The sequence below is a fragment of the Camelina sativa genome, chromosome 9, assembly GCF_000633955.1.
Source record: "Camelina sativa cultivar DH55 chromosome 9, Cs, whole genome shotgun sequence".
Lineage (NCBI taxonomy): Eukaryota > Viridiplantae > Streptophyta > Magnoliopsida > Brassicales > Brassicaceae > Camelina > Camelina sativa.
In genome coordinates, this window is record NC_025693.1 from 35,358,074 (window position 1) to 35,382,694 (window position 24,621).

The 24,621-nt window shown below is 38.3% G+C and overlaps 6 protein-coding genes and 1 long non-coding RNA gene across 12 annotated transcripts in view; 3 read left to right on the plus strand and 4 right to left on the minus strand.

The window, feature by feature from the left end:
- The window catches only part of LOC104714244 (2-dehydro-3-deoxyphosphooctonate aldolase 1-like), a 6,408-nt gene extending 1,304 nt beyond the window's left edge, over positions 1 to 5,104 (plus strand). Inside the window, exons 1-19 of one of the 5 annotated variants that reach the window (XR_002033376.1) lie at positions 54 to 157; positions 264 to 360; positions 656 to 721; positions 803 to 862; positions 955 to 1,029; positions 1,113 to 1,197; positions 1,434 to 1,492; positions 1,596 to 1,640; positions 1,718 to 1,816; positions 1,937 to 1,984; positions 2,076 to 2,123; positions 2,217 to 2,289; positions 2,736 to 2,834; positions 2,974 to 3,016; positions 3,475 to 3,570; positions 3,667 to 3,737; positions 3,893 to 4,038; positions 4,581 to 4,809; positions 5,065 to 5,104. Coding sequence is in view for 3 of the 5 variants with exons in the window: in XM_010431537.2 (XP_010429839.1) it covers positions 126 to 157; positions 264 to 360; positions 656 to 721; positions 803 to 862; positions 955 to 1,029; positions 1,113 to 1,197; positions 1,434 to 1,492; positions 1,596 to 1,640; positions 1,718 to 1,816; positions 1,937 to 1,984; positions 2,076 to 2,123; positions 2,217 to 2,273 (771 nt within the window). In the remaining 2 variants the exon portion in view is untranslated. Of the gene's footprint in view, positions 1 to 53; positions 158 to 263; positions 361 to 655; positions 722 to 802; positions 863 to 954; positions 1,030 to 1,112; positions 1,198 to 1,433; positions 1,493 to 1,595; positions 1,641 to 1,717; positions 1,817 to 1,936; positions 1,985 to 2,075; positions 2,124 to 2,216; positions 2,670 to 2,735; positions 2,835 to 2,973; positions 3,017 to 3,474; positions 3,571 to 3,666; positions 3,738 to 3,892; positions 4,039 to 4,580; positions 4,810 to 5,064 lie in introns of those variants that run through there. The other 4 variants (XR_755807.2, XM_010431537.2, XM_010431536.2 and 1 more) reach the window with 4 other exon arrangements.
- Positions 4,257 to 5,706, minus strand: LOC104714243. The gene is made up of 2 exons (XM_010431535.2): positions 5,116 to 5,706; positions 4,257 to 4,991 (listed from the first exon to the last, which is right to left on the minus strand). The coding sequence occupies exons 1-2, from the start codon at positions 5,451 to 5,453 to the stop codon at positions 4,502 to 4,504; spliced, it is 828 nt and encodes a 275-aa protein (XP_010429837.1). The 5' UTR covers positions 5,454 to 5,706; the 3' UTR covers positions 4,257 to 4,501.
- Positions 6,225 to 9,902, minus strand: LOC104714245 (metal tolerance protein 9-like). Of its 2 annotated transcripts, XM_010431540.2 has the most exons (7): positions 9,647 to 9,902; positions 8,954 to 9,066; positions 8,602 to 8,847; positions 8,439 to 8,519; positions 8,141 to 8,371; positions 7,656 to 8,047; positions 6,225 to 7,546 (listed from the first exon to the last, which is right to left on the minus strand). In XM_010431540.2, exons 1-6 carry the CDS (start codon positions 9,837 to 9,839, stop codon positions 7,703 to 7,705), a joined length of 1,209 nt encoding a protein of 402 aa, XP_010429842.1. In that variant the 5' UTR covers positions 9,840 to 9,902; the 3' UTR covers positions 6,225 to 7,546; positions 7,656 to 7,702. The 2 variants fall into 2 exon arrangements, with proteins under 2 accessions (XP_010429842.1, XP_010429841.1); XM_010431539.2 differs by having other exon boundaries at positions 6,225 to 8,047.
- LOC104714248 lies at positions 11,628 to 12,220 on the plus strand. The gene is made up of 2 exons (XR_755810.2): positions 11,628 to 11,935; positions 12,029 to 12,220. It is a non-coding gene; the product is annotated as an uncharacterized LOC104714248 (long non-coding RNA).
- Positions 12,122 to 15,654, minus strand: LOC104714247 (glyceraldehyde-3-phosphate dehydrogenase GAPCP1, chloroplastic). Its single transcript, XM_010431541.2, has 14 exons — positions 15,289 to 15,654; positions 14,743 to 14,816; positions 14,588 to 14,655; positions 14,467 to 14,505; positions 14,235 to 14,335; positions 13,926 to 14,038; positions 13,732 to 13,831; positions 13,472 to 13,618; positions 13,314 to 13,374; positions 13,126 to 13,223; positions 12,896 to 13,038; positions 12,704 to 12,787; positions 12,530 to 12,619; positions 12,122 to 12,434 (listed from the first exon to the last, which is right to left on the minus strand). The coding sequence occupies exons 1-14, from the start codon at positions 15,385 to 15,387 to the stop codon at positions 12,380 to 12,382; spliced, it is 1,272 nt and encodes a 423-aa protein (XP_010429843.1). The 5' UTR covers positions 15,388 to 15,654; the 3' UTR covers positions 12,122 to 12,379.
- Positions 17,130 to 19,801, plus strand: LOC104714249 (cyclin-A1-2-like). The gene is made up of 11 exons (XM_010431543.2): positions 17,130 to 17,219; positions 17,350 to 17,551; positions 17,691 to 18,110; positions 18,204 to 18,294; positions 18,452 to 18,587; positions 18,680 to 18,755; positions 18,852 to 18,928; positions 19,018 to 19,051; positions 19,137 to 19,286; positions 19,370 to 19,504; positions 19,591 to 19,801. Exons 2-11 carry the CDS (start codon positions 17,387 to 17,389, stop codon positions 19,651 to 19,653), a joined length of 1,347 nt encoding a protein of 448 aa, XP_010429845.1. The 5' UTR covers positions 17,130 to 17,219; positions 17,350 to 17,386; the 3' UTR covers positions 19,654 to 19,801.
- LOC104714250 (pentatricopeptide repeat-containing protein At1g79540-like) lies at positions 20,285 to 23,839 on the minus strand. The gene is made up of 2 exons (XM_010431545.2): positions 21,626 to 23,839; positions 20,285 to 21,195 (listed from the first exon to the last, which is right to left on the minus strand). Exons 1-2 carry the CDS (start codon positions 23,410 to 23,412, stop codon positions 20,634 to 20,636), a joined length of 2,349 nt encoding a protein of 782 aa, XP_010429847.1. The 5' UTR covers positions 23,413 to 23,839; the 3' UTR covers positions 20,285 to 20,633.

Genomic DNA, 24,621 nt, shown 5'->3' on the forward strand with positions numbered 1-24,621 from the left:
ATTCGCTTCATATGGTGAATCTAGTTTGATGATAGTGCGTATATCAACTGTGTGTATAGGCTGCTGAACCATTCTTTTTGTTGGCTGGTCCAAATGTGATCGAATCCGAGGAACATATTCTTCGAATGGCAAAGCATATTAAAGACATTGCCACAAAGTATAATTCCTTGAAGATTTTTATGTGTCTTTCTTGCATCATTAGTTCCCTTTTTCAAGTTCCTTATGCTACTTTTTGTGTGTTTTGTTGTATGTGAATGGTATAGAGTTGGGTTGCCGCTTGTTTTCAAGTCAAGTTTTGATAAAGCTAACAGAACTTCTTCAAAGTCATTCCGAGGTCCTGGCATGGCGGAGGGTCTGAAGGTATCTTCCCCTGTTTACCTGTTATCACTCTTTCTATGTCCTTGGGATGTTTATATAATTTGGTTTTTGGGACTGTTGATTTGATAACTTTTGACAGAGTTTTCATGTTAAATGGATCTTATGTATGCAAACGAAATTTTAAGTTCTTCTAGGACCTTTGGATTAAATTGATGGCAGCAATTGTATTACTTTTCGTCTTGGATGCTACCATTTACTTGAACGTGAAGTTGCTGTAATTTTCTATTTATATCTGAACAAGAATACTGATGGTCACATTTATGGTTCTCCAACGCAGATTCTTGAGAAGGTGAAAGTAGCATATGACCTACCAATAGTAACTGATGTTCACGAATCAAGCCAGGTATTAAAAAACGTATTCACATTAGAAAACTGAGATTTAGCAAGTCTTTGGTACCTTCTCATGTGTTATTTATTTTCTTAGTGTGAAGCAGTCGGCAAGGTTGCAGATATAATTCAGATTCCAGCATTCTTATGTCGCCAGGCGAGACTCTAAACCATATTTTCCTCAAAGCTTCTATTTGTAGCTTTCAAAGTTATATCGTTGATGATTTAAGCCGTTTATTGTAATTCCAGACAGATCTTCTGGTTGCAGCAGCACAAACTGGGAAAATTATCAATATTAAAAAAGGACAATTCTGTGCTCCTTCTGTGAGTTCTTTCTTCTAAGGTATTCATGGTGGTCAATGTTTTATTCTGGAATATTTTTGATGACTAGGTATATGTATGCTAAGGTCATGGAAAATTCAGCCGAGAAGATCAGACTGGCTGGGAATCCAAATGTGATGGTTTGTGAAAGAGGAACCATGTTTGGATACAGTAAGTTATCATCTTCTTTTCAATACCGAATGCCGGAAGCTGGCTTTAGGATGATCTTTGTGTCCATGGAATTTAGCAGTGTAGATAAACAAATAGGCATTCTCAAATCTCATGCAATCTCTCGGAACTTATAAAAATTGGATTGCTGAATAATATACATCAAAGGGTGCTTAAACAATTCTTTGGCCTGCCTTTACTATTGGCTGTCTGATAGTCTGTTTTGTTTTGATTATCAGATGATTTGATAGTAGATCCAAGAAACTTTGAGTGGATGAGGGAAGCTAATTGTCCTGTTGTATGTATCTTGCTTCATCTTTTCTTTTTCATATTTCCTATTCTGCCTTATGTTCTTTGTTTGTTAAACTACAATCTATCTTACACGTTTCAATTCTTGGCAGGTCGCTGATATAACCCATTCACTACAACAACCTGCAGGCAAGAAGGTATGGTCCCTTTTGAAAAGAAACTTTTTTTTTTTTTTTTTAAGCCAGCAAATCACGAACAATGCATTCTTGTGTAGTTGGATGGTGGTGGTGTTGCTAGTGGAGGCCTTCGCGAGTTAATACCATGCATTGCAAGAACAGCTGTAGCAGTTGGCGTCGATGGAATTTTCATGGAGGTAGGATATCTTGTTTGATACCACTTAGGCAATACCACATCTTTTCAGACATTTTATCAAGTTCATTTGATTATTGGTCATGTACTCGTGGATTCATTGTTCCAACTTGATTATGATCAGGTTCATGATGATCCTCTAAGTGCTCCAGTTGATGGTCCAACTCAATGGGTGAGTTTTATGTGCTTACTTAATGAATACAAAAGTGTCCATCTCTTTCTTGCAATGTTGTGAAAATTCTTGTGTGTTTCTGTTGTCAAAGCCTTTACGTGATCTAGAAGAACTCCTGGAAGAGCTCATCGCGATTGCTGTAAGCCTTTTCAATCCATGGATTACTGCTTGTTGGTTCCCATTGTTGATTCGTTAACAATGGCAAGATCTTGACTCTTAAATTTTTTGGCAGAGGGTTACGAAAGGGAAACAGCGGTTCCAAATCGATCTCACACCCTACCATGATTAAGATCAAAGTCATAAAGGTGAGTTGACCCAAATGGGGATATATGATAGAATTCCCACACGAAGCCGTTTATGATCTTCTCACTGTCAGTGGCATCATCTGAAGAAGTGACAAACTTGTATTATTCTTATATAGCTATATCATTCCTTGTTCATTTGCCTTAAAACTTTTTAGGTCCACTCTCAGACATTTGGGTCGTCATTAAGTCCTGGAGATTATCTTAGTCAGTGATGAGCCTTTGTTTCGGTTTGCTCCGGACTTTTGCAATATTCTTCATCAGAAACAATTCGAATCAAGATTATATTGAGTTATATATAGTTTTATACAAAGGAAAATGGTAGTACTGTATATGTGTGGATTCTCTCTGTGATTGTATTCCTTAAAACTATACCTGTTGAACCTTGTAATTTTCTCGTGAACGAGGGATAGTCGTCTGATCTCTTGATTAATTTGCGTTGGATACAGATACAGGACAAAATCTAACAAAAAAATCAATGGGCTGAAGCTAAACATCAGATGTAGTGGGCTCAGTAATGGGCTTGGGATTTGTCAAGACAAAAAGCGGTAAATTAATAGAACCTCAGGGCTACAATCGGAAATGTAGCTGACCAATGATTTCAATTTTTTTTTCTATTTTTGAAAGAGTCGTCGTCTTTCTTGCTCTCTCATTGAAGCTGACAGTTTAAAATCGTAAATTTACCAGAAGACGGCAGATTCGTTCGAGGAAGAAGAAGGCCTTCACGAAGGTAAAATCTCCAACGGAAACCCTAGTTTCTTCAAAACTTTAATTGATAGTTTTTAACCGCATAAGTAGATGTATTGTAGCCAAATAAGAGATACGATGACATTGTAGTTCTATGGCTTCTTCTACTTGCGAGAATCTAAGTTTAAGTTAGGTTTTCCCTGAGTCTTCTTCGAATGGGTTGGTGTTGAGATACATCCAAGTAAATTTCGCCTATGTGTTTATTTTTATGAGCAGCGTTGGTAATTTAGAGAAAGGGGAATTCTAATTATGGACGGCGCGATGACTGAATTGTGAAACCATTTTCAGTCTTGTGTGTAGTAGTAGATTCAATTCTAAAAATGTTTCTTTCTGAGAGAGACAGTTCCAAAATTTAGACGGATCCTCGTAATGTTTAGTTTTAAAGAGCATCTCTCGTATCTGAGATTTTCATTATCCTAAATTAAAGTGCTGATGATGCAGGCAGGAACAAAAAATGGCTTCGGGATTTTTTACTTATTAGCTCAAACACAAGTACGTCCACTTATACATGGAGTTTTTGTCAACTGTCTAATCGAAGTGAGTATTATTTATTAGTTCACTGCAATGAAAAGTTTCCTTTTAACTTGATTTTGTTCTTTACCTTGGTTGGCTTGACACTCTCTTACCTTGCAGTGAGCCTCTTTAGAATGCTATCTTACATAAAAAAAGGGACTTTTACTCAAGAGGACTATTGGCATCCTAGGGTAAGAGACATCTATGTTTTATACATATGTAATTGTTTCAAACTATATAACAGAATATCTTCTCCCTCTCCATTTCAGATCAATGTTTTCATTAGCATCTCAAACTTAGTTTTTTAAGATTGTTTGGACACGAGTTTAACAAAAGGTTAATATAGGTGTTCTTTCCTGCAAACCTGGAGAGGGGGTATAATTCTCTTGCTTTACGATCTTCACCATTCTAATTTATTGCTCACCTGCATATTGCAGAGGAGACTAGCTTAAGGGAGCAATATTTCTATTCTGCACCCCTCTTCACAAAAAGGTAAAGTCCTGGCTTATGATACGTTTTAGGTGTGGTTTCTGTCTGCTGATGTGTATGATCAACTGCATGATAGAGTTAGCTTTTTTTTTTGTTAATTCATATGGGTGACTTCTAATCTGCATCAAAACTCATGTATATGTTTAGATATTTGGCTTCTTTACATTCCCCCTAAGTTATCCACCTTACTTAGATATTCCTTTAAGACTTAACCTCGATCGTAAGTACAAAACATCAATGTGTTATATATAACATAACAACTGTAATGAATTCTGTTTACATTCAATAGGCAAGTTGTATAAGCTCATAGGTACACAGAGTGTTCTTGGTTTCCCTACCCACTTTGATATCTGAAAACCTAAGTCAACAACATCTAATCATATGCATATTCCTGCATACATGTATATGATCTTCAATGCAACAGTACATATATATATATATACACCTGAGTGTGACCTAATGGGCATTATGTGCATGCGGCGAAATGGTCTTGCACAAGTATTTGCTCTTCTTGCTTGTCTAATGTCCTTTGCACTGCTTTATAGAACTCAATCCAAGAAGATGAATATGAATCCACGGTGCCAAACATGAAAGTTGGATTGGGACTTGCAGGGCAAGCAGTGACCATATCCAAAACAGAAGTGGCAGGTTTGAGCTGGTGAGGGAAGTTGAAGGCCAAGTTATCGACTTTATGCTCATAGATTTTGCCATTCCGATCGAGTTTATAGCGAGAAGTACCCTGAAACTCTCCCTTTGCCTCCCACGGAACTCTAGGTACACCTTTAAGATTCCACCTGATGAGAATCATGTTCTCTGATGGTTGCCAAACCCTGAAGATCTCAAGTGAGATATCTCTGAAGAGAATCTTCCCATGAAACCTGAGTGCCCAGAAGATCAATTTGTAGTTCTCAATCCCAGAGAATGTGTTCATTGGATCCACTAATGTTATATCATCCCTGAAAGCAAAACACACAGAATCTAATTTATTTAAATTCGGATGATTAATTAATTTCTGGTTTTCATCGACAGGTTTAACAAGGAAGGAACCACCTTAACGGAGATGATGAAATAAAAACGCACCTGTAAATGTCGTAATTGAGGTCTTTGGTGAAGAGAAGAGGCAAATCTTCACGAAGGGTACGAACAGCTAAACCGAGATTGATGTAGAACTCATCTTTGCCGTGCTGGTACTTGTCCTGCGCACTCGGTTTGGTCTTAACCTGCGCACCTCGAACAGGTGGAGGAGCCTGGACACTAGAGAGAGAAAGTGGAGAGAGAGTATCTTCTTCGAACTCATAGCTATTGGAAGAAGACGAAGACGACGATGATAAAGCTTGGTTGGACATGGGTTTTTCTTTGAGTGATTTCCCGGTCTGAAGAAGGAACGAAGGAGAGAGGTTGGGGAGAAGAAACGCCATATCTGCTGGATTTCGGAGGAGCTTCTCTTATTCTGTCTTAATTTTTTACACGGCGAAGTGAATCAGAGGGAGAGGATTGAGTTGAGAAGAGCGAAGAAGATGCACGAAGAAGCTTTGTTGGAAGATAAACAGCTGTTCGTTTTTTGAGTGGTAATAAAAACTTTGCGTTGCCTCTGATTCAAATATTTCTGTTTGTTATATTGATGAACAAAATAAAATTAATAAATAGTGGCCGCGGCCGTAAAGTGAACTAAAAAAGTGATAAGAAATGTGCCAATAAAATAGGTCTAAGCCCAACAAAAAAAGGCCGTAAAGGAACATAGGTCTAAGCCCAACAAATAAAGTAGTAAGATAGCCCACACTTAAAGTATTCTTTACGGACTTATAAACAAAATAGCAACGCGCATTATTAGCGAGTTGTCGCCACGCGCGTCAAATCTGAAGGTTATAAACCCTTTGGAAATTATGCTATTTTGTATAGTTTTAAAATATTAAGCGCGTCAGACTATATTTTATTAAACTATCCTTTCCTTCAGCTTGTTCTATGTGTCTGTCTGTTGCCCATTTAATTTAATTATCCTTTTGGTTTGTTTTAATCCGCAAAGCGAACTTTGACTAAATTATGAATAGTGTTTTTATTTACAATTTTTAAAATATATATGATATTCAGCCTTTTTTTGCTGAATGTTAGATTAATAGATTTGCTCGTCTTATTGACCTTTTAATAAAAACATTTAACAGATCATACGAACATGTTCGTCAACATTTGGATAAACAAATTCGGTTCTTAAATAACCTTCCAAACATTAGTTCAAGAATTCAGTTCCTTCCAATACATGGGTTCAAATACATTAGTGCAAAATCAAGACCATGGCCAGAAACAATTTAGGAACATCGATCATATTGGCTTAAGTAAAAATGATTGCCAATTAGAGTGATCTTTGTACCAAGTACTTATCGGCAACGTACAGCGCTTTATCCACTATTGAATAAGTGAATCAGAGACTCTAATTTGTTGCCTTTCAAAAACTCATAAGGGACAATTAAACTGAGTAAATTCATGTAAGGGCTTTTGAATGCACAAGGAGCTATCAAAACTAGACCAAGTACCAGAATATCGCCATGTCAATTTCGGCAACGTACAGCGCTTTATTCACTATTGAATTGAGTAAATCAGAGACTCTAATTTGTTGCCTTCATAAGCTAGAACTAACCAATCAACAGACCACAAAATAACATGAAAAAAAAAAATCAATTATAATCAGTTGTCAGAAACATATAAGGGCTTTTGAATGCACAAGGAACTATCAAAACTAGACCAAGTACCAGAATATCGCCATGTCAATTTTGGCAACGTACAGCACTGTTTCCACTATTGAATTTAAGTGAATCAGAGACTCTAATTTGTTGCCTTTCACGAAAAAAAAAAACAAAAACAGAGCATAACTCAAAAACAAACTTAGGCTCAGATTATAAAAAGAAGTATGCATCAACGAGCTGTGAATCTCTCAAAGTTTGATGGTAATCTTGTTTCATCATTAGCGCCTACTAACACTCAAAACCAAAAACATCCTAACATTGAATTAACTAGCTAATGAGATAAAACAGCAAACATCAATTACAGCACAAGAAACAGATCTAAAGCCTCAGAAAGTGGAGGTAATCATCAATGATAAACTCAGATGGTACGGACAATCTCAAACATCACAGGCTACGATCTCAATAAACTCCTAATCCATAAAACTAAACAAGACCGAATCTAAAAAGATAATTCACTACAAAAATGGGGGAAGCGCTCTTGGTCGTTTGTATGAACATTCCGTGGAAAAGGCGGCTTATATAGCGATGGTTCTAGGTTACACGAAACCCTAAAGACCGTCTTTTGCTGAGTCAAATCACCTAATGGGCCTCTAATATTTTCAAAGCCGACTTATTTCTGCGTAAAATGGGCTAATAATTAATTTATATAGCATGCATTCTTTATTGGGCCCAAATTATTTAAAGTACACATAACCTTAGGCCTTTATCTGTCTTATTTTAATTTTCAATATGCGCTTTACTTATCTTCTTCCATTTCCTACTTGATTTTTGACCTGATAAAAAAGACCAAATTGTCACATAACACACATATTCCAAATCGTTATCTTTTGTGGAATGTTACATATAAAAGGAACAAAAATATTCCACAGAAACCGAGACTACCTGCTTATTCCTCTCTAGATCTAGTAAATCAATACCTATTGTGATTTTTAAACCTTGCACTTGTGTTCTGGGCGATGAGTAAACTCAAAGTCAATATGGACAAAAGCTCTCTCAACCTCAGCGAGTTGTTCCAGCTTCTCCTGAAGAGTCTCTCCTATGTTGTGAGCTTCGTGTAGCCTCATGTCCTCTGGCAAAACAATGTCAACTTCCACAAAGTAGTGTGACCCAAACGTGTAAGCTCTCACTGTGTCTATGTGTTTTATCTTCTCGTGATGGTTCCATATCAAGAACGTTAGTTTCGCCAGGAAATCCGGTGGCGCTGAGCGTCCTATCAGTGAATGGACATTCTCTAAAACCGTTCTTGCCCATGTGCTGATTGTGTACAGAGCAATCTGATTCAATAAAATAAATAAACGTTTTCTCTCAACCATACACTCTAAAATCTATTCTGTCACAAGAGACATTTTAAGATTGGATTTACTTACTACTATAGCGCCAGAGGGATCAATCCACCAGTAGAACTTTACAGCTAATACGGCTGTTGCTAAACCGACTGAATTGGTGACAACATCAAATAGGTGATCTTGTGCATAGGCCCTAACAATATCGTTCTGGAAACTCCTGCAGTAAAGCATGAGTAGAAACTTGACGACTGTAGCAGAAGCCATTATTCCAATCATCCATTTTTCTTCCGTGCTACTCATATGAGAACCGTTCTATACAATGAGAAAGATTATATTACGTCATATAACTGGCATCGAATGTGAAAAACTCATGTTGTACCTTGGAAACAAGTAGCCTGGTTGACTCTAGTATCACTTGTAGTCCAAGAGTTGCCATCACAGATGCAAACACAATAATCCCCTGACAATTTTAAAGCAGAGTGACTTTAAAGTTTCGTGAGTTTTAAGGGAAGCAATGAGAGAATTACAGAGAGTATATATACCACAGGTTGCATGCGCCGTTTTCCAATTGGATAGCGAAAATTGTTTGGTGTTCTCATGGCATTAGCAGTAAACCATAGAATAAATCCAGACAAGAGATCTAAGAGAGAGTCCAGAGTGGAAGCAATCACAGCCATAGATCTACTCTCCACAGAGGCATAAACCTTAGCTACAAAAAGCACAAGGTTTGCTGCGTTTGAGATGTGAACTGCGAGCCTCTCACTCTTGGCAAGCTTCTTCAGTTCTTCCTGTTGAAATCAACAACATGCCATGCATGTATGTATGAAGGAAATGGACTAAATTAATATCGGTGAGAGATTCCAGAGGAAGACTAAAAGAAAGCAGGAGTCGAACCTCAGATGGAGCTCCAGAAACAAAACCAGTTTCGTTAATTGTCTCCATCTCATTGAAACCCTCAAGGAGCTTCTCTTGGTTCTTGTAATACTCAGAGACTTTACGTTCCTTTTCTGATTTTCGACAACAGAGAAGAGTGAAAACCATGTTAAGAGTTCTGCTTGTTTACTGATGATGATGATTCAAAAACATGTTTAACAATCGATCTCTTGATGGTGTTTATCATAATAAATAATCCCATCAAAATCTACAATCTGCGTAAAAACTACGAACGAATATGATTCTGTGTCCCTATCACACTAAAAAATAAAGAAACGATCCTGATTTGCCAATCCAAAAGAAGCTTCCCAGATTCACTTGGAATCTAACATATGCTACAAGTTGGAAAAAACAGAGAATTTTGCAAAATAGAAAGCTTAGTGCCTTTTGAACCAATACTGTTCCTCTTAACCAACAAAAAAAAAAAACCACTCTAGCATTTTCATTAGGTTAACAAGATTTTGGGAACACCGTATGTATGATGATATACTTGACCGATTAGGGAAAAAAAGATCGCCTAGGGTTATAAAGGAAGAAGAGTCAAGTGAGAATCCCTTGGCGTGAATCATGCTAACACGTAACAGAACATCGATTATACACATACACACGAAACGAAAAGACAAGGAGGAGGAGGAGGAGGAGGAAGAAACTTACTCGGAGTCCGGAGATAACGAGACAAGCGAGTACGGCCGTTGTGGCGACCAGAGGACAACGGAGAAGAAGAAGGGAGGCGAAATGTATCGAGACTGAGACGCCATGAAGAAGGCGGCGAATCGTCGTCGTTGTTTGGCAAAAGGTCGACATTGTAGTCTTCTCCACTGAGGCCGAGATGCTCCGTCGCCGCCATCGCCGATCTCTCTTTTTTCTGTGTGCTGAATTGTTTGGGGGAAGTTACGAGAGAGAAACAAAAGTTGTTGCTTAATTTTTGGACCCTTTTTTGGAAATTTAGGTGTTCTAGTTGCCACGCATGTACATTATATATATATATATATACTGTATATATATGTATGTATGTAGAAAATGTCAAAACTCCTTCTTCCTTAATTAAACCTTGATTAGCAAACTTATATTATTATTTTCATATCAATTGAATATACAAAGCACAAACTATAATAAAAGTAACATAGAATTAAACACAAAAACCGTTTTATTATGAACTTTTTCTTTTTTTCAAAACATCTAATTATTATCAAGATTTTTTAGTTTGTATATGTAGTAGATGGATGCAGCAAACAATAATATATTTTTGTTTTTTACCAAACAAACAAAAAAATCTTTTGTTTGACGTAGTAACGAAATTAATACTCGTCCTTGCGTGGACGTCTCTAATCTTGGCTTGGTACTCAACAACATTCACCATACTCCCGAGCCATGAACGTGATGTACAGCTTCCATCTAGCTTGTCCACTTACATTAACTCTCACACCATTCACCAATTCCAAAGTCTTGTTCTTGGTCTCGTTGAACTTGTTAACACAGACATTAGCAAGATCTGCAATTATATCCCTCTCACCGTTATTCCTCATCATCTAAGAACAAGACTTTGGAATTGGGGATTATGATGATCTAAAACCTAACAATTATGATGATCAATAGAGATGACCAATTCAGGATTTGGGGATTTCCAGATTCATCCAAACTTGTATTTATCCTTTTTTTTTCAAAGATAAAAATTCTAGATTGTTCTAGCCGATGAAATGCCGCCATTCGGTGTTCTTTGATGTAAACCTCCAAATCCATGAGAGGGTCAGGCAGGGGTATCTGTTTAGTGTTTACAAACAAAAAGCAGTGGAATCATTCAATATGTAATAAAAACTGTTGGAGACATTTAGAAGTTAACAAAACTTTCGGGCGTATCGGTAATAAAACAGAATTTCAGGGGCACCTGCGTAAAAAAGTTCAGGGGACAACTGTAATAAACAAAAGTTGTCGACGGGAGATCGAATGGTTACTTGGAGAAATGGTTGTGATGTAAGCTGTGTGTTCTGTTCTGTTTCAGTGGAGACAAGAGACCATTTGTTCTTCTCCTGTCCTTATACCACTGCAGTTTGGTCTGGTATAGCACAAAACCTTTACATGACTCGTTTTACTACCTTTTGGTCACAGCTTCTCGACATTATTTCTGGAACGCAACCTGATCGGGTGTCTGGATTCTTAACTAGATATACCTTTCAACTAACGGTGTACTCTGTCTGGCGGGAGCGTAACGCACGGCGTCATGGGGAGAATCCCACATCTGCGACAAGTCTTATTACCTGGCTTGACAAGCAAATAAGAGCTCAACTTTTGGCCATTGAAAGGCAGGGTGATCGACGCTATACCATGGGTCTCCAGGCTTGGCTGGCTACCCGGTTTTGAGGAGATGGTTTTCTTAGTTTTAATCACTTAGGGATCTTGTTTAAACAAACTAAGTATTTATTTCATTCAAACTAAGCTGACGTAAAACCTTATTTTTCTTTGAATATAATTTAACATTTTATTCAAAAAAATAAACAAAAGTTTAGGAAAATATGTAAATAAACAATAGTCCGAGGAACATATTGAATTGACAATAGTTTGTGGAAAATGTTGTAATTTCAAATGAAATACCGGGCCAATCGAAGAGATACAAGAGTGAGTAACCTTATCCAAGATTGTTTCTTCTCCTTATCCGCATGGTGGCCAGTGATTAACTCTGTCATTCCTTCCTTACGTAGTAGCTAGCCTCACTAGGGACAGAAGCGAACACAATGCTTAAGAGTCTGCTTCCGATTAAAACTCTCCCAAGTAGTCTTCTTTCTCGAGTGGTGACTACTTGGGAGATCAGAGACAAACAGATAAGATAGATGATGAAGTTATCCAAAAAGAGATCAGAGACAAACAGATAAGATAGATGATGAAGTTATCCATGCTTCACTTCCAGAAATCGTCAAAACCAAACGAGTTTTGCCGAATGAATAACGAGTAAGCTTTCTTCTGAAACATAGCACGTAGTCGTTTAGCTACATGGCTAATCTAATTCAATTTCTGTTTTCATTTCCAAAAACCATGTTTCAGTGGCAATCATACATTACGCACGGTGAAAGACTCAAAGCTAACGAGGCACTATCAAGAACCTCCCAGTCAATTGTTGCTTATACTGGTAAGCTATTTTTGGTAAAGTACAACAAGTTTAGCCCCTTATTGATAGATGTAAGTCGCACAGTTTTTAGTCTTTTGGACCCAATATAGTTTCCAGAGTTGTTGATAGTTGAACAGAACAAAAATAGAAGAAAGGCTCGTGATTCAAACCAAATTTCTCAAAACACCTAGCATCTAACTTAACCGAACAAATCCAAACCGGCTCTGTAGAGCAGGTTATGCAAGAAGCCGAAAGTCTCAAGCTTCTGCAAGAACCGGTACGTGTATTTAGTGGCTGGCTGCTACCAATGCCATGTGCTCTATAAGGTCAAGAACTCGGTTGCTGTAAGTAAAATGGGAGAAGATTTGTAAGTGTTTGAGAACTGTTAGCTAATATGTGTAATGGAGTTAATATGAGATGCGAAACAACAAGTGTACCTGTAACCCCATTCGTTATCGTACCAAGAGACAAGTTTCACAAAGGACTTGCTCAATCCAATCCCAGCATTGGCGTCAAAGATACTGGACCTGTTGTAACAAAATTGAAATCGCCACATTGGTCAACCACAAAAAAGATTCAAAATGGCTTTGAAGTAGAGAAGAGAGACCAACCTTGAATCACCGACGAAATCGTTGGAGACGACATCTTCATCTGTGTACCCGAGAATGCCTTTAAGAGGTCCTTCTGAGGCATACCTATTAGGGGGTTACATTAAACCATGAGAAGTTACAACGAGTTCCACACTAATAAATAATTCTTGGATGAGGAAATCTGCTTGGTCAAGAAATTTTTGGGAAGCATACTTAATGGCTGCTTTAACATCTTCGTAAGAGGCTCCCTTCTCAAGTCGACAAGTTAAATCCACAACAGAAACATTCGGTGTTGGTACACGGAAGGCCATTCCCGTAAGTTTCCCATTCAGCTCTGGAAGAACTTTACCAACAGCCTATTTATCAAAGAACAACAGCTCAGATATGATTCCAGATTTAAGATAATTACAGCTTGTAGATAACCATGCAATTCTTTTGTGTACCTTCGCAGCGCCAGTTGAGCTAGGAATGATGTTTTGACTAGCACCCCGGCCTCCTCTCCAGTCCTTCATTGATGGCCCATCAACAGTTTTCTGAGTAGCTGAAAGAACAAATAACCAAAACACACAGGTTAGTGTTATCAGGTGATCAATATTCAGTGATGTACAGCAGGAGAGCAAGATATATAGACCTGTAGTTGCATGGACAGTTGTCATCAAGCCTTCAACAATACCAAATTCCTCATGCACCACCTGTCGAATACAGTTTAGTTGACCTTAATGAGTCTCTTAGCAATGAATGATAAATTATGAGCAAAAAACAAGCACAAAGGAGGGTAAGTGTACCAACCTTGGCAAGAGGGGCAAGACAATTGGTGGTACAACTTGCATTGGAGACTATATCCATGTTTGGTTGGTATGTCTTCTCATTCACTCCAACAACAAACATAGGTGCGTCAGCTGAAGGGGCAGAAATTATAACTTTCTTAGCACCGCCCTGCAAAAACAATGAAATATCAAGCAAACATATATCATCATAAAACAGGTTTATTTGAATTCTATGCATCACAAGTTCAGAGGTCGACAATATATGGATGTATAAAAATGCACCTTCAAATGGGATGCAGCCTTGGACAGGGTGGTGAATACACCAGAAGACTCAACAACATAATCAGCTCCAAGATCAGCCCATGGGATCTCAGCTGGATCTCTGAGGAAGAATAAACAATAGAGTATTAGGTTCTAAAGTAAAAAACGCATGTTCTCTGACCGACAGAAAAGAATATTCTACTTAGAGGCGCTACCTCTTGCTCACAACATTGACCTTCTTCCCATTGATCTCCAAAGTAGAATCATCAATGACATTGATGCTTCCCTTAAAATTTCCATGAGTAGAATCATACTTCAACATGTAAGCCTGTGGAATAGGGAAACAGAAGATCCACATTAAGTTTATTAAATTAGATATTTGTTCACTGGAAAAGAAGGCTGACATATAATGTATCTTTTAAGGTTTTCTCAAAAGTATACCAGGTTCAAGCAAGCAAGAACAGAGCATAATGATGGTTTCAAGAAATACCCCGCCAAAAAAACCAGTGAGAGGAAATCCTTACCATGTATTTGGCATCAATGAATGGGTCATTCACTGCCACAACCTCAATATCATCCCTGGATGTTGCAATGCGGAGTACCAACCTTCCAATCCGACCAAAACCTGCAGCAAAAAGAAAAGAGCTTATATAAGAAACGAAAAAGTTGGGGCCTCAAAGAATATTCTTGAAGGGAGTAAATGATGATCTAGGCCTTTTTAAAAAAAAAAATGCATTGATTGATAGAAACACATACCGTTGATCCCAACCTTTGTCTTTCCACTGCTACTCGACCCTACTCAAGCCAATCAAATGAAAGTCACCAATAAGCATACAACATTATATACATCCACTGAATTAATATTTTTCTTACTAACGTTTAACTGCAGGTGGCACTTCTGTAGCCGTCGCTTTGATAGGTTGAACACTTCTTGCATTGCATTTTCTGCATTTGAACATAAAAAAAAAAAAGGACTGAGAATCGAAAAGTGTGTCATACATTTTCTATACCTTAAAGAATTTGTCACCGAACTGTAGAGATGAAGATATCCCAGATGAAAATCTTGATGATTTCAGGTTACGACTAAACCCAAGATTTGACGACACCTGAAAATTGAAAAAAATAAAATAATAAACACAGATTGTTTACTAGCAAAATAACTGAGAAAGAAATTATAAACATACAAACAACCCCAAAATCAAAGCGTATATATTATTAGCTTCCAGCAAATTGTTAAACAAAACTAATTAAGCTAATCGAATAAACTAACACAACAAACGTATGCCATTAGACATTCTGAAAGACCCACGATAAAAAATTTCAAACCTCGAGCCACACTTCACGAGTTGGAATTCATCGTTACACGAACAAGATAAACATCACCAGCATAGACTAAGCAAAACTCAGAACAGAACTAAAGAATTATATATCATCTCACAACTACTATTTCGAAGAAGTAACCAACGGCGCGTAAAATTAAAGCAGATCAAAAGCACGACCTAAGCTACAAGCAAAATCGAATCGAGAACGAGAAACGTAGCAAACGTCAACAAACAGGGAAAACGTTGAATCTCTGACCTTAGAATGATCAGAGGCCGGGGAGGAGAAAAAGTCAGCGCGAGGAGAAGCAACCGTGGAGGCGGCGGCGGCAGATCTGAGGAGAGAAGAGAAGGCCATTGATTCGGTACTGGAGAAGAAAGAAAAACAAATGAAAGAGATCTCACGCTCGCTCTCACACGGTCAAAAACCCTAACCCCTTTTGCTTTGGCTTCTGAGAGTAGATGTAGAGCCAACCAAATTTAAACAAACGTGGAGAATCCAAAATGTTCGCAGCGTTTTGCTTTTTTCCTATTTTTAAAATCCAAGATTGCTTTGGAATTGCACTCCTTTTTGTCTACTCAACGGAGTTTTTTAGGCAATTGTATATTAATATATGTTGCAGCAGAGTCAGAGAGAGAGAGAGAGACACAACAACACACTCTGTTGCTTGCTGCTACTTGCTAAATAAAATTGATGGGTTTCGATCTGCTGCGGCACAACTCATCTACTATTAAAATACAAATATAAAAGATACAAATATGATGAAGTTAATGCATTTTTCAACGGCATTAAAATAAAATTAATGGCTGATTTAGTTTTGATACAACGAGATTTTTGCTTCAAATTCTGTAACAGAAAACAAAAAAAAATAAGCACACTAATAAATTTAGAAAATGGTGGAAAAGAAGATGACATGGCATATGAAAAGGAAGGGTTGAGATTTGGACGTGGAATACAAAAGACACGTTCAGGCCCATGATTGGTCGGCTTCACTGTGATTCTTTTGTCGTTTTGGCACTCTGAGTTACTGACTCTTGGGAAAAGCCTTTGGCGATGCCACGTCAGATGGATCTGGGCCAGGGTTTTATAAAGCCCTTTCCATTTCGAATTCAGCAGCTGCCCTTTTGTTGGCTCTATTTTCTTATTGATTTAAAAAATGAAGAAAAAAAAAGGAAGATGGTTTAAGTGTGTGTGATGTTTATCCGTAGCTTCCCTCAGTAGCTTTATAACTGTTTTTTGGTCAAAATGTGTGGAGGGTTTAATAATAAAATTCCAATGTGGTGTTAGGTTAGAANAAAAAAAAAAAAAAAAAAAAAAAAAAAAAGAGCCGAGGTTTATACCGCCGTTGTTTGTTTGAAAATCCGTTAGGGTTTACGCTGATCTAGGAGGATCTTAGAACTGCAACTGTGATGATAGATCTAGAAAATTGTAGATTTCCTCCAGCTCCTGATGGTACTTTGTATAACATTCGCGATTTCTTTCCATGAATCAGAGAGTTTTTACGTGACCATAGCTTTCATGGTCGCTATCGATATGAATTGATCAGCAATTTTTTTTTTTTAATATGACAAATTTTTGTTTTTTTTAAATACATATACAAAAGTCAATTAGAAATATCAGAATAGTTAAATAAATTCACCTCAAATTATACAATTCATATATCGAGTTCTAATAATAATAAAAGGGGATATTTTGTACAAGATGTGCATGTAAATTCGCTGGTTACAAATGTCATTTAAATTGTGTTTTCAATAAACTGCAGGATATACCAAATGACATGTACTATCCTGTAGACGAGTTTAATAGTAGCATAGAGTGTATGTTTTTGAAGGTTAGTTTCTAATCCTTAACTTTGATTACTTTAATATTGGTCTTACTGATTGTGATTTCTTTAAGACTATAGTAGTCTAAAGTAGATGTGTAAATATTATTCAAAGATATACACGAGCACGTCGTCCTATGTTGTCTTCAATTTGAATTGACATTCTTTGCAGCTGACGTGTCTAAATAAAGAGGTTTTGATTGGTCCAATTTGAATTGTAGTCGTTGTTGACTGTTGACCCGAAGAAGGAGCTTTATATGCGAAGACTCCATTGTTTAGAATCTAACTGGACATTTTTTCAAATTTGAAATTTCTCTCTTTTTCCTTTAGAGTCTGGGTTTGTACTCAATTCGATCTAGATCTCTTGGTAAGGTCTTCATCATTTGAGATATCGGCTCTCTCGTTTCACGAACGTCAGCTCGATTGAAGTGTTATTGTGAATTAGAATTGAAAGTAACTTTGGTTATTGAAGAAGTGTTGGTTTTATTCTTTAACAGAACGCCGAGCCGGAGATTTCCAATTTCTTCGTGGACGATGTCTTCCTCGAGGAAACTATCCCAGGAGAATCCGATCCCTCGTCCGAACTTAGCCAAGACTCGAACCTCCTCACTCCGCGATGTTAGTAACCGTCGTGCTCCCCTTGGCGACATCACAAACCAGAAGCCTGGCTCGAAAATTTCTACATCGTCGTCTACTCTGGTAAGTTTACCTTGGATTCTCTCTTCTTCGTTTTTGTTTTCCATTTCAATTCCGGTGTTTGTTCGTCGCGAATCGTAGTTTTTAGGGTTTATCCTGGAAATTGAAGTCTTTAATCTGTGAATTGTTTACATCTCTGAAGGTGCATTGTTCGAATAAGATTGGCCAATTGAAGAAACCACCAAAGCCTACTTTGTCTCGTAACTGGAATTGCGGTTTACCTCCAAAGCCAATCGCGAAATCAAACGTAATCGTTCCTTGCGAAGACACAGAATTGCCTCAAATCGATGTTAATCTTCTATCTTCATCACCACCTCTATCATCCTTGGATGCCTCTCCCACTCAATCAGATCAGTTAAGATCCACTCATGACTCTTTGGAGAGTCCCAAAGTTGAATACATGGTCGAGAGCAGTACTATTGCTCTCCCGGAGTATGCAGAGTCATCAAACAGTGATTTTGGGAATGATGATAAGATTGTGAACATTGATAGTAACTTGATGGATCCACAGCTTTGTGGTGTCTTTGCTTCTGATATCTACCAGCATTTGCGTGTATCCGAGGTAGGATTGTTGTAGTTTTTACCCTGCCACAGTTTGACTTGATTCTGTTTCTGAAACGTCTTAAAAAAATTTGGTTATTCTTCTTCTCTGCAGTTAGAAAAAAGACCGGCTCTGGATTACATGGAAAGAATTCAGCCAAACATCAATGCTAGTATGCGTTCTATACTGATTGACTGGCTCCTGGGGGGAAGCTTTTTGATGAATCCTGGTTCATTTAATTGCAAGATATTAAGTTTACATTGATAAAGGCAATAAGTTTAGTAATGGGGAAAGCGTATTATAGAATTGTCACTGGTAGGTAATGTAAAGTGTTACAAAGCTGTTCTCTTGATTTTCATAATAGGTTGCTGAAGAGTATCGGCTTTCGTCTGAGACGTTATTCTTGGCAGTGAACTATGTAGATCGGTATCTTACGGGGATTGTAATAACCAAGCAAAATCTGCAGTTACTTGGTGTTGCCTGCATGATGATAGCATCGTAAGAAATATTGATATTTACCCTTTGGCTTCATCCTTTTTCTTCTTCTGTAGTATGCAATTTCTAATCAGTAGATAAAACTGGAATTCCAGAAAATACGAAGAAGTGTGTGTGCCCCAAGTGGAGGATTTTTGTTACATCACTGATAACACATACTTAAAAAACGAGGTTTGTGTTTTGGTCTTCCCTGGACTAACCCTGCTTATATCATGGTTTTGATATATATGCTCGTAATAAGTCGTTAACCTTTATGCTTTCTAATAGCTTTTGGAGATGGAGTCTTCTGTTCTGAACTACTTGAAGTTCGAATTAACAACTCCAACAGCAAACTGTTTCTTGAGGTAGCTTCTGGTCATTTTGATGTTGACTTCAGTCATCATTTTTTTTTTGTGGTTCTTTGCTGATCTAAACTTGTAAAAATGGTGGTTAGGCGCTTTCTTCGTGCTGCTCAAGGCGGAAAGGAGGTATACTGTTATATGAAAATTAAAGATGAGCTTTCTAGGAAATGGGTGATGTGTTATATACGTTGCTGACTGGTTGTTGTATTAGGTACCATCACTGCTGTCCGAGTATCTAGCCTGCTATCTCACCGAATTATCGCTGTTAGATTACGCTATGCTACGATACACTCCATCACTCGTTGCAGCCTCTGCAGTTTTCTTGACACAACACATACTACACCCTTCAAGAAAACCATGGGTATGACCACTGCTTATCTCAGTAGTTAACTTTATTGCAACTCTGTGTTCTATTGAATCCTGTTAAATTGGTGGTTTTTACAGAACGCTACGTTAGAGCATTACACATCCTACAAGGCTACACATATGGAAGCATGCGTGAAGGATCTTCTTCAGTTGTGTCATGGGAATCCCTCATCTGATGTAGTTGCAGTCAGAAAGAAGTACAGTCAACACAACGTAAAAAAAACACTCCACTTTCTTTATTACGAATTGTTATAAATAAATGTCTGAAGTGCTTACTCTCTTTTTTCTTATCCTGGCAGTACAAGTTTGCAGCAAAAAAGCTTTGCCCCACATCACTACCGCAAGAGCTATTCCTTTGCTAGGCTCTCGGTATCTTCTTTTTTCTTCCACTCTTGTCTTGTAGGTATTTGTTGATAAAAACTCATTGGGTGAAGCAAATGTATTCAGTTCAGTAGATGTGTAGACGAATAATACTACCAATCAATATATAAAGTATTGCGTCCAAAAACACTGAGGATAGTGATAGTGATCGATACAACGAGATTTTTGCTTCAAATTCTGTAACAGAAAACAAAAAAATAAGAAGCTGACATGGCATATGAAAAGGAAGGGTTGAGATTTGGACGTGGAATGCAAAAGACACGTTCAGGCCCATGATTGGTCGGCCGCACTGTGATCTTTTGTCGTTTTGCCACTCTGAGATACTGACTCTTGGGAAAAGCCCTTGGCGATGCCACGTCAGATGGATCTGGGCCAGGGTTTTATAAAGCCCTTTCCAGCTCGAATTTCAGCAGCTGCCCTTTTGTCTTTGACCAAAGCTTGTGAAGAATATCTTGATTAGCCCACAATGAAGAATCAAATAGGTAATACAGGCAGTTTACTTTTCCGATATGAAGAAGCCAATTAAGGGCTCAGTGATGCAGGAAAGATGTAATACGGATAAGCTGTGCATATAGACATTTTGGGACATGTTTCGGAAGGAGACCAGAGAGATTCAGACATGTTTAGTCCTTTATTTCAAAGAGATTTAACATCATCATACAAAACAAATCAGTGTACAAATAAGAACTGAAAAATATAAGGAAATCTTCAAGAACGACTCTATAAATAAAGCATACAAAGCATTTACGTATAACCTCGTTTTTTTTTTTCCTTTTGACCTGCTTGCTTACACTCGGTCTTGTCATTTTTCCCCAAGAGCTTCTGGTTCCAGAGATTCTTCTACTCTAATGTAATGTTAAGGTAAACGAGATTGATTCATAACTCAAATTTCTCTTCTCGACAAAACCCCCGCGCCACTGAATCCGGATGCAGATAAAACCTTTACATATCATTTCATTACCTAAGGATATATCATGACCTGCTTTCTATGTCTATGAAGTTTCAAAAGCTTGAATCGAAGCATCGAGTCAACATCGTACCCTGCACGCTCCATCCTGTTTATAAGTTGAGAAACAGTTTCCATTTTTTCTCTTGACTGCAGGAGGGAGCATAGGAGGTAGTTGCAAACACTAGGCATCAGCTTGAAGTTGTTATCTAGAGTGTATAAGAACACATCTATTGCTGCATCAAGTTGTTCTCTTTTGCAGAGTCCATGAATCAATTTGACACAACTCGGAGGTGTGACGAGGATCTTCTTCTCCCTTAAAACTGAAAATACCATCATGGCCTCCTGAAATCTCCCTGTTTGGCATAACCCGATCAGCCATATTGAGTAAGGTCCTAAAGTTAACTCGTCTTTTCTGGTATCCAATTCAATAAGTCGTCTTAAAGCTCTCTCGGTTTCCCCTTCCTTGAAACACTGTTCAATCTCCTTAGCTGTTTCATCATCCAGACAAGATATTTTCTTTAGGTATTTCATCCATAGACTAAAAGCCACCAAGACCTTTCTTTTCCGACATGACCATTTCATGAGCGATCTGTAAACCGCTGGACTGTGTCTAAAATCATCTTTAGCGTAGAAGATNTAGAGTGTATAAGAACACATCTATTGCTGCATCAAGTTGTTCTCTTTTGCAGAGTCCATGAATCAATTTGACACAACTCGGAGGTGTGACGAGGATCTTCTTCTCCCTTAAAACTGAAAATACCATCATGGCCTCCTGAAATCTCCCTGTTTGGCATAACCCGATCAGCCATATTGAGTAAGGTCCTAAAGTTAACTCGTCTTTTCTGGTATCCAATTCAATAAGTCGTCTTAAAGCTCTCTCGGTTTCCCCTTCCTTGAAACACTGTTCAATCTCCTTAGCTGTTTCATCATCCAGACAAGATATTTTCTTTAGGTATTTCATCCATAGACTAAAAGCCACCAAGACCTTTCTTTTCCGACATGACCATTTCATGAGCGATCTGTAAACCGCTGGACTGTGTCTAAAATCATCTTTAGCGTAGAAGATTTTAAAAGCTTCTTCTTCTCTGCCGACTCTATAAAGTCCGTTGATGAGAGTGTTGTAAGTGACGCTGTCAGGGGATAAACCCTTCACTTGAAGCACATTGAGAAGCTTGAGAGCACCGTCAATGTCTCCCGCTCTGCAGAACCCGTTTATAAGAACATTGTAAGTATAAATGTCTGGAGAATTCCCGGTATCAGCAAAATGTGCAAGATCCCTGTATGCCTTGAGAATCGAACCGGATTCAACCATGTTGTCAAAACTCCGGTTTCCACTGTGCGAAAGCCTTAGAAACAAGGAAGCAGGTCTCCCCACCTCCATTTTATGCAGCAATAACCTGGCTTCCTTGAGCTCACCGGACTTGCACAGTCCATCGATTAAAGCATTAAACGTAGCAACCGAAGGAGAACAACCACTCTTCTCAATCTCCACAAAAATTTCTTCAGCTTTCCTAACCAGCCCATTCCTGCACATGCTACAAATGAGAATAGTGTGCGTGCACCCATCAGGGAAGGATTCAGTTTCTGACATCTCGAGTTGGAGGGACCGAGCCTCTTCCAAAAGCCCCCTCTCACACAGAGCCTTTATAACAGCATTGTAGCAGTAGGTATCCGGGCTAATCCCCTTACTTGCCATGCTGCTTAACAGCTTCAATGCATCCCCAATCTTACCTGCTTTAGATAACCCTTGAATCAAAATCGTATACAAAATGACGTCAGGCTTGATATTCTTCTTCATCATATTTGCATACAACTCAAATGCTTGAGTGTATCTACTAGCTTTGAACAATCCATCAATTAAACTGCTATAACCTCGAAGACCAAGCACAAAACCATCTTCCTCAAAAAGCTGCAACAGCTCAAATGCTTCAACCATCCGACCTAATTTACAAAACCCATCAAGCAAAGCATTGTGTGCGACGAAATCAGGAGAGTTACCGCTCGCTTTCATCTCGTAAAATAGCTTTCTAGCATCCTCAGCACTTCCCCTCTGACACAAACCTGAAATGAGAATCGTATAGATAACTCTGTTAGGCGAAATCCCTCTACCAGTCATATCGTCGAACATCTTCTGTGCATCAGTGGTTCTCCCTTTCTTATACAACCCATCCATCAAAATACCAAACGTGTATAGATTAGGTGAACAATTGCACTTGAGCATCTCATTGTACACAGCAAAAGCCAACATAAAAAAGACCTCTTCACGCATCATGACTCGCAATATCACGTTGTACGTGAACACATCGGGTCTACAATCAAACTCCTTCATCCTTCCAAACGTTTCCACAGCCTTCTCCGCCATACCCATCTTAGCATAAGCTGAGATCAAAACGCAGAAACAATAAGAAACGACAGAGACACCACCAGATTTGAGCTCCTCCAAGGTCTGCCAATAAAGATCGCAACCATTATCTTGAGAGAGCATATCAATGACCAAACCAAAAGACTCTCGGCTCCTGAGACGCTCTCTTCTCGACGCCCATATAAAGAAACGGAATCCTAATCGTGGATTGACCACCTCATCTTTGATTACAGATGTGATGATTCTATTCGAGAGAAACGGAACAAGCGGCTCCAAAGCTGGCTCTATGGGTTTCTTCTTGGATAAGATACTGATGACCTCGCCTGAGATATTGAATTCCGAGTTACCGGAAGAGTAGGAACGTTGCATCATCCATGACGGCTTTGAATAGAACTGAATGACTGATCGAAATAACATCTGTGGTTTCATAGCAAATGCGAATCGGGTGAGAAACCAAATCTCATTGTTCGGGAGTTCATAGAATGCAAAACTTAGGGTTTTACAAGGGGATTGGATCCCATGACTGACAACAGATGAAGAACACCAATTGAGATAAGAAGAAATGGGATGCAATACTGCGCCCCACCTTCACTTGGATTGGTCGGAGGGATTAGACGCGAGAGTAATCTCACAGAACTTCCGGTGATCTGAAGAGATTTCAAATGCTTCTCCGATTAAAGATGGAATGGAAGAGAATCACTGAAGATGGGAAGGAGACGGCTTTCTTTTCATCGTCAAGGGTTTTCTGCCATCGGAGCAATCTCTGGATCGACTTCACCCGGTTTATGGGTAAACCGGTATCGAGACGTCCCGGTTTTTGGTACAGAATAAAAATTGGCGCATCACACCGTAATTAATTAGAAAACTCAAAAATGCTTAATACAAAACAAACAAATAAATTCATACACATCTTCTAAGTTCATAATAGATGTTTAAAAGCTTTATTATGCCAGTGTAATTCTCTTATCTCTTGAAAATCATACAAAACAGATAACTTTCAAGAGTTTGACAACCGACCAGTTAACCGGTACAATTGTGCAGCACTAACTGATCTGAAAACCTTCGGTTAAGGTAATCTATCTACAATGGATTCTTTATTTTCTGTGGTAACAAATCGAAGTAAATTGTCAAACCCAGCGATCGGGTCATTTTATCACTCCTGAAAACTCCACATAACTAAAGTCATTATGTAAGTTTGGAGAAGTGAAATGATTTATCAATTATACAATTGATGAACTGAGGAATTAATGGAGCAAACTTCAGGTGAAGTTACTCCTCCAAAAATAGGTGTATGCCGTTTGGCGTGGAGAGCACACGGTATTCTTTAGTAAAAGGCGAAAGAATAGTTCGCTTTGTGCTCACCACACGGCTCCATGAGTTCTGTAAGTTGTGTGCACCAGTGCCTTTTATACGTAAATCCTTCGACGTCGAGTTTCTGTTCCATCCGATGTGGGACTATTTTTCTTATGTCGTTCTTGGGCCAACTACTGGGCCTTTCTCGTGTCTAAATTTAATATTCATCGAAACTGTTTTTAGACATAAACTAGTGTGATTCCGAACTTGTTACATAAAGTCTAATGAAAATTATCGAACTGATTAATAATGGAGCAAACTTCGAATGAAGTTACTCCTCCAAAA

Bases quoted from the DNA above. Each gene is read 5' to 3' on its own strand.
- LOC104714250 (XM_010431545.2), bottom strand. From the start codon at position 23,412: ATGAAACCACAGATGTTATTTCGATCAGTCATTCAGTTCTATTCAAAG. The intron at 21,196-21,625 runs GTCATGTCGGAA...GCTCATGAAATG, and splicing joins TACAGATCGCTCATGAAATG to GTCATGTCGGAAAAGAAAGG.
- LOC104714243 (XM_010431535.2), bottom strand. From the start codon at position 5,453: ATGGCGTTTCTTCTCCCCAACCTCTCTCCTTCGTTCCTTCTTCAGACC. The intron at 4,992-5,115 runs GTGCGTTTTTAT...TTTTGCTTTCAG, and splicing joins CTCAATTACGACATTTACAG to GGATGATATAACATTAGTGG.
- LOC104714247 (XM_010431541.2), bottom strand. From the start codon at position 15,387: ATGGCCTTCTCTTCTCTCCTCAGATCTGCCGCCGCCGCCTCCACGGTT. The intron at 14,336-14,466 runs GTATGTGTTTCT...TTTTTGCTGCAG, and splicing joins GACAAAGGTTGGGATCAACG to GTTTTGGTCGGATTGGAAGG. The intron at 12,788-12,895 runs GTATGCTTCCCA...ACCCCCTAATAG, and splicing joins GATGTTAAAGCAGCCATTAA to GTATGCCTCAGAAGGACCTC.
- LOC104714245 (XM_010431540.2), bottom strand. From the start codon at position 9,839: ATGGCGGCGACGGAGCATCTCGGCCTCAGTGGAGAAGACTACAATGTC. The intron at 9,067-9,646 runs GTAAGTTTCTTC...GTCGAAAATCAG, and splicing joins TCGTTATCTCCGGACTCCGA to AAAAGGAACGTAAAGTCTCT. The intron at 8,048-8,140 runs GTAAGTAAATCC...TTATTGAATCAG, and splicing joins ATCCCTCTGGCGCTATAGTA to ATTGCTCTGTACACAATCAG.
- LOC104714249 (XM_010431543.2), top strand. From the start codon at position 17,387: ATGTCTTCCTCGAGGAAACTATCCCAGGAGAATCCGATCCCTCGTCCG. The intron at 18,111-18,203 runs GTAGGATTGTTG...TCTTCTCTGCAG, and splicing joins AGCATTTGCGTGTATCCGAG to TTAGAAAAAAGACCGGCTCT. The intron at 18,588-18,679 runs GTAAGAAATATT...CTGGAATTCCAG, and splicing joins GCCTGCATGATGATAGCATC to AAAATACGAAGAAGTGTGTG.